Raw genomic sequence first — 11,169 nt, forward strand, 5'->3', positions numbered from 1 at the left:
ATTTATTCGTTTACCGTTAAACCTTTCACCGTGTATAACTTTGTTAAGCGTAACGGTTTAACGGCCGTGAGCCGCGTAATTTTATTGTCTTTTTGTATCCGTTATAAACGGAAAATGCTCGATACAGACGATAAAGCAATTATAGGAATCGTAATTATATCGCGGATGTAGAAATATTTCGATTACAAAAGTTCGAACGTAAGTATTTGGAGAGATAAGGAACGGTGAAGGAAGAAAAAAAACAAAACGGAAAATAATAATTAACGTAGATGAAGATCTCGAGTTAACGCGCACACGCCGCTCGCGATGATTATCCAATTATCCACCGTTAAATAAGCCGCAATGCCTTACCGATCTGTTTTATGTATTCCGATAAGATCGGCACGCGTAAATCACACCGCGACCACGCTATTCATCCTGAATCGATCCAATTGAAGCTCGATCGATACACTGTACACACGTACACGCGGCAACCTTGAATTTATAAACAAAGTCCATGAGATAGATACCTGGTTGCGCGAATCAGTCGTTTCCACGGTTTTTCCTTTTTTTTTTTCGCCGTTTCATCGAACCTCGTATTGCGATCGATCTATTCGATTCGCGATCTTTTTTTGACTGCGAAATAGCTTACATTAGAGGAAATAATGTGATCCCACGTGTCCATACTCGAGATCGTGTCCTGACAATTAGAAGGGGGAAAAAAATGGAATCAACAAACGCGATACGTCATGAAAGTTTCATGTACATAGCTGTTTCCCGTCTCGATCTGGAACTTCCAATTGAGTGTTTCATAAGTTAAACAAACGAGAGTACTTTGGATACTTTGAGTCATACGAGATCCCTAGAAAAGCCAACCTTGTGACAAGCAGCCTTGTTAATTTGAAATTCCAAACTTGGTGAAAATGTTGCTACGCTTAGAAGATGAAGCATACTTCGTGAAAATTGTAAGAGAATAAAAAAGATAGGATTAATTTGAAAGTATCGATAAATCACGAGCGAATCCGTGATTACAAGTAGCATCGTTGAGTAATGAACAATGAATCACGTGTAATGATTAAAGAACATTAACAATGTTGTGCGTCGTTTCACCTCGCCTTGAAATTACGCAAGAAACGATATTTAATAAATAAATCTCCTTGGATCCCCTTTGGATCCGCCAGAACCGTGATTTACCGTGGCAAAACGATATCCACGGTGTACGGTGATCATGTCGAGGCTTCGTCACAAAATTCTACAGCCTGTTACAAGCTCGGTGAAACTACAAAGTGAAATAATTTTACGATCCACTGGTTTCCTTGAGGTTCGCGATGAAATTACGCAAGGCCGTGTAATTAAAGCATTAACCAAGCGTGTATCGACCAATCTATCGATTTGTCAATTTCATAATTACCTATATGAAATTTTCGATCAATGATACCAGAAAGATTGTTGAAAAATTGAAGAAAATTTAAATTTCATGCTAATATTCGTAACGATATTCTAAGTTGAGAATCGCTGACCCAAAGTTAACCTTCACCGATCGAGTCATTAAATTTCACTTCTCCCGATCCTTGCGTATCCTGTTCTGCCTCAAATTAAATCAACAACATTTTTCTACTCCGCGATCTTCGTTTAAAAAATAAATCAAAATTCCAGACCTCATCCCTCCCCATAGAAGGGAAAACGACCACCCTTGAACCTTCTCACTAAAAAGGTGACACATCGATAACAATGACTGAAGAAAGAAATTGTTGACAAAAGAAGGAAAAACAACCCTCCCTAAGAAGGAGAAACATCCCCCTATCTACTCATCAGTGAGCATTATTCGAGATATTAGCAATTAAATGTTCCACTGTTAATTAAGCATAAATTGTAGATATGCTAATGGTGATAAAAAAAAAATAAAAAAAAATGAGTGTAGATGGTGGAGGGGGGTAGAAACTGTTCGATAGACAACGTCGCGTCGAAGGGACCAGACGGTGTGGTGCATTCAAGCAACGGCAGCACAAAAGATGCAGAGATGGTGGTGGCAGGATGGGGGACAACGAACAATTCAGGGTCCTCGTAACCGGTTCTATATAAAAGCACATGCTACGTCAACGGGAGGAGACATTCTCAGCGAGTAATCGGGCCGGTGATGACCAAACCGATGTAAGGTCATCGAATTGAAAAATTCGATAAAAAGCACGTCTTATCATATCTCCGTTGTGTTTGATCACTGTATTAGATCTTACTTTGGATCACGAAAAATTTGATAAAAAGCACGCCTTATCAAATCTCTATTGCGTTTAACTACTGTGTTATATATTACGATAGTTTGGATCACTCTGGAAATTTCGTTACTTTCGAAAAATTGTTTGAAATTCGAGAGGAATAATTTTTGAAGAACGTGTGATATGACGGAAGACGCGGGTCGTTCGAAATCGTGCTAAAAGTTCGGATCGGATCAGTGACCGAGGGAAAAGTTTGAAACGGAGGAATCGTCGAGTTGCTCGAAGAGAATCGAACGGTTCGATTAGAGTGATTCGTGGACGGGAAAAAGTTTTGAGGAGAAAAAGAGGAAAAAGAGAAGAGAGCGAACGCGAAGGAGAGTGTGCCCGTTGGAAAAGGTGCGCAAGAAGGAGTGAAAGTTGAGCTGGTTGCTGAATTCAGTTTGTTTGGAGGATAGTGCACGGAGTTGTTAAAAGCGGTACCCTGGAACGGTGCCATTTTTCTAGGCCCTATCGGATCTCAGTCTACCAGCCAGAAAGCGAAATCGAAGGTGACAGGCGTGTGCTGAAGAAGGCCAGATACGTGAGAAACCGCTTTTCAGGTGAGTGAACGAAACCTGCTGTGTCTGCGTTGTCGCCGAGTAAAAGTGTCGGTTAAAGACAATCGTTAGACTTCAATTAACACGGCTATTTTGTAATGATTAAGTTGGCGCAGAAATGTACTCAGCAATTGCGTAGATAAAATTTTTAGTTGTTCGAAACAAGCTTAAACGACAGCTCACCGAGCACTTTTCTTCCCCTTTCAATTTAATTTCAGCTCGTCGGTTGATTCGAGCGAGCGTGAAACGGACCCTCTTATCTATCAACGACTAACATTCACTCGATGCTTCTGTAATCGTTTGTTGCTTCATTCGAATCGTTAAACATTTCTATGAAAAGGTGCTTTTCGAATCTTTCGTTACAATTTCCATTGCTGGAACAATGATTATATAAATTGATCGATGCATTTAACCAGCGTTTCGTCATCGAGTATTATCGATACACTTTTATTGGCTCACGATCGACGCAATCGTTGAACTTTCCTCTTTCAGTGAAGCGGTTAACCCTTTCTCCATCGTAGTACATTGAACCGATCGATGATCTCAATAAATGACTGACGCCTCGAATTTTGTAAATAAAAGAAGCTAATAAACATCGAGGATCGATGGTTTTTATCTATTACAAAAACATTTCAACTCCATCGAGCACGTCTCGTCGAATGCTACGCCGAATGTGCTCGAATGGAAAAGGTTAATGAACGAAATCGAATGGCATCCGGTGACGATTACTAAATTTCATAATGGCCCGTGTAACACTTAACGCAGGGAAAGTTTCAGCAAGGTGACGCATTCCTCTGAAACAATGCATTCACCTGTTTCAAAATTGAGAAGCCAGTCCCTTTATATTTCCTTGTGGAAAAATTTATTAAAACAAATTAAAGATGCCGGACTAATTAACAGAAAAGTATTTTAACGTATTAAGAACTGGCAGGGGGGAAGTGGTTAATAAGAAAAGGAAAAGAAGAAAAATAAAAGTGAAAGCAAACCTAAAACGCGTTCGACGGGATAAGGAAATAATAAGAAGAGAAAAGAAAAAAAGTGGATACAATCCAAACGCTCTAATTCCATTCGCGCCTGTATCGCAACGAATTCCCTTAGCTGTGATTTCAATTTTTTAGTAACAAACTCCACCGTATATCCGCAACATGTTTTCTACCATAGTAGATCGTAATCAATCTTGCCCGCTAATTGAAGAGACATCTGAAAGTTATTCGCCGTTGGCGCGAATCGTCGACCAGCGTATTGTACATATGGGATTTCAAATCCCATCTTGATTTATAAATCACGATACGTCCGATTTTATAAACTTTCTTACATGTAGCTAATTAAGAGTCGACGAGTTTGAAAATTAACGATCCGTATCCTTAATTACTACTCGTGTCGATTTCTACTACGGCAATTAACGCGTACTAAATCTTAATCAAAGACGTACTTATAAATCGGCGAATGAAACCTACAGATGGGAACCATTCTGCAGCAGTCGGTGCTAAAAGGCCGACAGACCAACGCCAGCAAGGAGAAGGATTTGCTTCATACATTATTCAAACAGACGGTGGAGAATAATTCTAGTCAACCGGCTATCTACTACGAAGGTACTGTCATTGATGGCACTTTTTTTTATACAAAAGAAGAAGAAAAAAAAAACAAACGCCAAGAATTCTCGGAGCAAAAAAATCAATTAGCATCGAGTGTGTGCGTTACACATGATTGATACCCTCCGGCGCACGCTTCCCGCTCACCCCTGTTCTTTCCATTAACGTTTTTCTTTGTTTTCATTATGAACAGACGACGATGGAAAGGTGTACACGATCACGTACGAAGAGTTGAACCTGTTGACCAACCGGTTGGCTCGAGTTTTGCAAAAATGCGAAAAACCAGAGAACTCATCTCAATCTTTCGTCGCTGTTTGCATGAAACCCTCTCATCGTCTTCCCGCCATGTTACTGGCAATAATAAAAGCTGGAATGGCTTATCTACCCCTCGACGTCGATTTCCCGATGTCCAGGATGAAACACGTTCTACAGGAAGCTAAACCTTTCGTGGTGCTCGTCGAGGAAGAAGGTGAAAATTATGCTAATTTCTCTACTGAATGATCTTCTCGTCTTTTTTTCATTTTTTTTTCCTTTCACCGCCTTTATATTGTTCCATATAATTTCCATTTCACTCGACGATTTCAGGAAACCAGTTTAAGATTAGAACGTCGATTCCCAGATAGATAACTTAGAAGGAAAGTCTATCTTCCGGAATTCTACGAATCGAATCCTTCGATTCACCATAAAAATACCAAAGTACGATTGAGCCTTCGTCGTTTCTCTTTTTCCATTACATCAAGCGATAATTACGAACCGGTTTTTCTTGTCAATAACTACTGTCAATTACGCGTTTCCAGATGCGAACTTTCCTTGTCTTCACGCTTCGTCAGAATCAACAATGAGTCAGATTTAAGAGAGGATTTCGGATTCTCTGCAAGAATCAGACAGGCAGATCCTTCTTTTCCTTATCCGTTCGTTCATGACTCTTAGAAATCTTCAGAAATTTTGAAAAAAATTCCAGCAAACAGAATAAACGGTGAAACGATTTTTCCTTCGACAAAACGGAAGTACCTTGCCACTGTACAGTTCATTGCACGATTTTAAGGTCGACTTTTCATTGACAATCTCGTAAATAAAACGCTGCTGGTGCCGATATCATTAGTCGAGGGACGTATTGAAATTCTGGTATCGATTAGAAGAAAATGAATCAGCAAGACAGGAAGCTAGACGTTTGTCCTCACTATACTTTCGTCTCGATCTTCCAGCGGATCCGTCGATCTTCGAAGGAACAAAGACAGTTACTTACGAACAACTATTGGAACAATCTCGACACGAAGGGCAGGAGGATCTAGAGATCGAGGAAGATCCTGAGCGAACCGCCATCGTTCTTTACACTTCCGGAAGCACCGGCACTCCTAAAGGTAAACGCTTTTCTTTTCTCGGGGAAGTCTAATTTAATCGCGACTTCGAAATTTATTATCGTTCCATTCTATAGGAGTGCTTTTGTCGCACGCGACCGTACTGAATCGTTTACGATGGCAATGGAGAGAACTACCTTACAAATCCGACGAGCAATATTGCATCTTCAAGACGTCTTTGACATTCGTCGACAGTGTGTCCGAAATTTGGGGATCCTTGTTACAGGGCCGTTGCTTGGTGGTTGTTCCGAAGCACGTCACGAGGGACCCGGAAAAATTTGTGCAAGTATTGGAGAAACACAAGGTGATGTATCGTAAATCTCGACAAATAATAAATTTATGAATCTAATAAAAATGATTTATTTCGCGATTTCAGATTCAACGATTGGTCCTGGTACCATCTTTATTGTACTCGATGCTGATGTACCTGAGTCTACGGGTAAGAATTTTCGAATTCTTGTTAGTTCTGCCGGATTCAATCTCGCGTCATGAAAATCGATGAAATTTCATGTTGCATTTAGGACAAGGAGAACATACTACGCTCGTTGAGACTTTGGATATGTTCCGGCGAAACGTTACCAGTCGCACTGGCCGATGAATTTTTCACCAGGTTCGCGCACGACGACAACAAGATTCTGGCGAATTTCTACGGGAGCACGGAAATCATGGGGGATGTTACCTACCATCTCATAAACGACCAAACTCAGCTGCAGTCGATGGAGAAAGTACCGATTGGTAAAAGAAACTTCACGATACTCTACTTTAGCGATAACAGAAGTCTGATAACGGAGCGGAAAAATGATATTTCAGGGAAACCACTGGACAATTGTATCATCTACATCGTGAACAAAGAAATGCGGCTGGTGCCGCAAGGGGAAGTCGGGGAATTAATAGTGGCTGGAAGAAACCTCGCAGCTGGATACATTCGGGACAACGATTCTCACAAGTTCCAGGACAATCCTCACGCTATCGATCCAGGTATATCGATTTATTTATCCTCCAGAAGAATAATTTACCTATTTCTGATCGAAATAGAAAAAAGAACGAAACACGCGAATAGCTTATAAATTATTGAGCATTGTGTAACATCAGGATTTTTCCTTGTTTTTTCATTACGCGTGCACCTCCTTACCTCGCGTATCCTCCTACGCTTCGAAGTATTTTATAAGTATTTCTTTCCTTTGAACAGAGTACTCGAGGGTGTATTGCACCGGTGACTACGCGAGGATATCGAAAGGTATGGTTATATACGAAGGACGAATGGATTCGCAGATCAAGATCCGAGGACACCGCGTAGACCTGACGGAAGTTGAGAAAGCGGTGTCGAAAGTTCCGGGAATCGACAATGTGGTCGTACTCTGTTACAAACCTGGAGAACTGTCTCAAACGTTGCTCGCTTTCGTAACCGTTGCTGCCGGTTCGTGCAGTTGCGGGAAGAAAATCGAAGGAATCCTTCAAGCTACCTTGCCGCCTTACATGCTGCCGCGTGTAATCGTGGTGGACGGTATACCTCTCTTAACAAACGGCAAGACCGATCGTCAAGCCTTGCTGAAGCACTACGAGTCGAGCAACCTTAATAATGGTACGGTATTATCGTCGACGTTTGATCGATTAACGCGTCCGATGAAATTAATCGTTTAATCGTTTGAATGGCCAGAGAACGAGGAATTCGTCAACTGCGATTACACCGGTGTACCCGACGAGGATCTGGCGAAAGCGAGAGTCCTGTTTCCAACAGTGGCCTCTGTAATCGGAGGAGGAGGAGGAGGTCGTTCAAACGTAAAGCTCGATGCAAATTTCTACGAGCTAGGCGGCAACTCGTTGAACTCGATTTACACGGTGACAAAGCTGAGGGATCAGGGATACGAGATAGGTATTACGGAATTCATCACAGCGAAGGATCTGGCCGAGGTACTCAGCCGAATGAGAATCAGCGCGGACGACGTTTCTCCAGAGAATAATATCAACGAAGACGAGTATACCTTTGAAATGCTCAACGATTCTCATAAAAAGGATGCGATAGAGTACGTATAATCTTTCTTTGGAAAGAGAACTAATTCGAACGGAGCTGGCTTATAATCCGACCAGAATGAGTATTTCCATCGCGAAGAAATACGAATAGAGACAATAATAAATTCATTTTGCAGAATTATCACGGAGAGTTTCTACAGCAAAGCGGATTTGGAACAGTGGCTGATGCCAGGAATAGCAAAGGACGACTATCGGATAATGATGGAGATCCTTTGGGAACCTCTCGTCGAGAAGAATTTGAGTTTCGCAGTGAAATCGGCTCGAGACGGCAGAACAATTGCAGTGGGTTTGAATTTCGATCTATGGGACGAGCCTGAATTGATACTCGATTCGAAATTGACGATCGTCTTCGAGTTCCTCGAACACCTCGAAGCGCCGATCAGAGAACGAAAACTGCCTAAGGGAAAGGGTCAGATTATCCATAATTTCATGATGACGACCAGCAGTGATTTAAATCCCGCCGAGAACGTGATCATGATGAAAGCGATGGAGGAATACTGCTTGAAATTGGCTAAAAGGAAAGAGTACGCTGGTATTTTCACCACCAACACCAGCCCTCTTACACAGGTAAATTTAAATGAAAGGTCATTTTATACTACAGAATGTCTTTTAACAAGGTCGTTTTGTAAAGGTACTAAACCGCCTGTGCGCGCCCTCTATGCGGAGGAAACATGGAAACTGGATTCAGGGAGAACGCGATCCTAATGTAGCTTTTGAATTCCCTTCCAGTTTCCCGCCATAATCGTGTGGTTAACTAGTCGCTAATGTCATATTTTCTATTTCTATCAATTCCGAGCTGCTGAATTATTTTACATACGTAGCAACAATCAAATTTTATAAATTCTTACTTTTTTTAAAGAAATAATCTACTTTGTTTGCGTTACAGCAACTCGGAACAGATGTGTTTGGATACGATACGATGCTTACTTACCAAGTGAACAAATACTGCGCCCCAGATGGTACGAAGCCCTTTGGAGAAGCACCGGACAATCAACTGGCAATTTGCTCGTTAAAAATGATCGTTTAATGATACCTGAAAACAAAACGGAAACGTTAGTAATCTGCATGGTGAGAGGGCGCTATTTGTCGCTGTCCGTGGCAATAATGAAATTGATGTATATTTAAGTACTATAGGAAGTCGAGTATTAATTTATTATAATCGTATAAATTATTTCGTTTGGTGCTCGTACGAGACGATTACTCTACGACTGTTTCGTATTTGAATACAGTCCTTATTATCGTTAGTTTATCTTTGTGCACCATTTTGTTATGTTAACGCACTGACGCGTGACGAAGGAATGTAATAGCCGCATGAAATGCGAGATATTGTAAATATTTTTGTACATAAAAATAGTACGTATGTGATAAACGACTATGTTATCCGGTCGTTGTAGTTAAGAATGTTTAAATTTGTCGACTCCCCCTACCCAAAATTGTTGACAGAATATTGAAAAAGTTGTTCTGATAACGCCATTGCGCTGTTAGTCAATTGTAATACGAATAGAATAAACATACTGTTAAGCAATTTAATGAGACTACACTATTATACCTGCTAGCATCCTGCATCCGCTACTTCGTTTACATTCGTAAGCGGTAGTAAGAACCTTCAAACGTTTACTTTCTATCTCAAACATAATATATCACATTCTATCACCACGTTCTTCTTCTGGAAGGATACAAATGATACTGATTCAAATTAAACACGTTCCTTTCCAAACACTTCGATAGTTCGGTGTTTCCCCGCCGAGGGACAGCACGCGACTGACTCATCGTCAGATTTGACATAACCTGGAGAAATGTCAAATTTGAATACCTCACTCTAACATATAAGATATAATATGCTTTGATAATCCTAATTAGGATACAATAATGATTTATTGTATACTATTTTTCAATGAAGTGTCGGAACATTTCAACTTGATTCAATAAATTTATAGAATACGTTTTTGAAATGGCACCTCTTACGGATTTACTTTCTTGTAGTATAATTGAAAAAGATTCTAACGGTGATATATTATGGACATGGTCTTATCCGCGAGTCGCGGAATCTCAAAAAGCTGTCGTTGCAAGAAAATGTAATTTAGAACTGGAACATAATTCTTCTCAAGTGTTTGTGTTTTCAAGACACAAACACAGTTGGTTTTACATACATTGCAGTGAGGTGTTTGATTCAGATAAGTTACCAAAAGTAAGTTGCATATTCATTAAAATTGAAATAACTGTGTACTTAATGAATTATAATCTAACAGGTAAAGCAATTTGCATTAGTTTTATTTGCTAAGGATTTTAATCCAAGGAAATATGAAGTACTGTCCAGAGTCCTTAGCAAAATGTACTGTAAGACTGGGAAACCAACAGAAATTCTACAACTATACCTATCTGTATTTACAAAAGGATCATGTTCTACTCAAGAAAATGGAACATTTGTTTCTGATGACTTTAATAGTCATCGTTTTACAATGAATACTAATATCAGAGAAATGATTAAAACCTTTGAATTGGAAACTATTTTAATATATACAGCTCTTCTTTTGAAGAAAAGAATAATAGTTTATCACCATAGTTTGGAACAACTTCTAAAATGGATTGGAATATTTCCTGAATTAATGAAGCACCGTAAAGTTACTGATAATTTGTTCCCTTGGGTTGATCTGATTGATGATGAACTTGCAGAATTAAAGGTACTTTAATCTCTCTGTGCCCTGTGATATCTAGTTATTATAAATTCTAACTTATCATAAAACATTTTACAGGGCCATTCCCATTACATTGCAGGGTGTAGAAATGTATTTATTTCATCAAGAACAGAACTGTTTGATTTACTTGTAAATATTCCAGCCAGAGAAATTACAGTTGCTTCACATGCAAAAGGTAAAGAAAAATATGATCAATATCGCTCAATTTATTCTATTCATAAATAATGCCCTTTTTCTAGAAAGTTTAACAATGACAAAAACCCACAAAGAAATAGCTTTGTTCATGGTTCAATTGAGTGAAAATCAATCATATACAGAAGTTCAAATAATATCTGAAATCAATGACAAGACACAGGATTTATTGAATCAGTTAAAGTCTTTAGCTTTAGTTCAAGGACCTGATGGAAGAAAAATGGTTTCTGCACAAACATTGAAAGAAAAGAATTTACCACCAGCTGTAGAAAACTTTCTAATCAATTTGGCTGTAGCCGAAAACCTATTTTTACTATAATTTATACATACTCATATATTTTTGTAAATATATTCTCTCATTTGAAAATTAATAAATGTATGCATTTAATTGAAGTGACCTAAAATTTTATTATATTTTGTACTGTATATAAAAAAAATATGAAAATTTAAGTATGAACTGAAAATTTGGATTTATCCAATGCAAAAATGGTTACGTTGAAAACAGACCCTTA

At 39.3% G+C, this 11,169-nt stretch overlaps 3 protein-coding genes across 7 annotated transcripts in view; 2 read left to right on the forward strand and 1 right to left on the reverse strand.

Moving 5' to 3' along the window:
* ETHR (ecdysis triggering hormone receptor) overlaps window positions 1-9,456 on the reverse strand; it is a 48,272-nt gene extending 38,816 nt beyond the window's left edge. For 2 of the 4 annotated variants that reach the window (XM_076690129.1, XM_076690130.1), the window contains exon 1: window positions 8,701-8,795. The gene's annotated coding sequence lies outside the window, so the exon portion shown is untranslated. Of the gene's footprint in view, window positions 1-8,700; window positions 8,803-9,318 lie in introns of those variants that run through there. The other 2 variants (XM_076690127.1, XM_076690128.1) reach the window with 2 other exon arrangements.
* e (nonribosomal peptide synthetase ebony) lies at window positions 1,997-9,295 on the forward strand. Of its 2 annotated transcripts, XM_034321110.2 has the most exons (12): window positions 2,001-2,791; window positions 4,248-4,380; window positions 4,574-4,849; window positions 5,586-5,741; window positions 5,816-6,042; window positions 6,115-6,177; window positions 6,260-6,473; window positions 6,549-6,716; window positions 6,928-7,320; window positions 7,396-7,762; window positions 7,886-8,336; window positions 8,656-9,295. In XM_034321110.2, the coding sequence occupies exons 2-12, from the start codon at window positions 4,248-4,250 to the stop codon at window positions 8,794-8,796; spliced, it is 2,589 nt and encodes an 862-aa protein (XP_034177001.2). In that variant the 5' UTR covers window positions 2,001-2,791; the 3' UTR covers window positions 8,797-9,295. The 2 variants fall into 2 exon arrangements, with proteins under 2 accessions (XP_034176992.2, XP_034177001.2); XM_034321101.2 differs by having other exon boundaries at window positions 1,997-2,791; window positions 6,260-6,716.
* Window positions 9,457-9,529: 73 nt separating the features above from the next.
* Window positions 9,530-11,043, forward strand: LOC117602837 (DENN domain-containing protein 10). The gene is made up of 4 exons (XM_034321339.2): window positions 9,530-9,957; window positions 10,019-10,450; window positions 10,523-10,640; window positions 10,705-11,043. Exons 1-4 carry the CDS (start codon window positions 9,721-9,723, stop codon window positions 10,974-10,976), a joined length of 1,059 nt encoding a protein of 352 aa, XP_034177230.1. The 5' UTR covers window positions 9,530-9,720; the 3' UTR covers window positions 10,977-11,043.
* Window positions 11,044-11,169: the final 126 nt, after the last annotated feature.

This window comes from Osmia lignaria, chromosome 9 (genome assembly GCF_051020975.1).
Source record: "Osmia lignaria lignaria isolate PbOS001 chromosome 9, iyOsmLign1, whole genome shotgun sequence".
Lineage (NCBI taxonomy): Eukaryota > Metazoa > Arthropoda > Insecta > Hymenoptera > Megachilidae > Osmia > Osmia lignaria.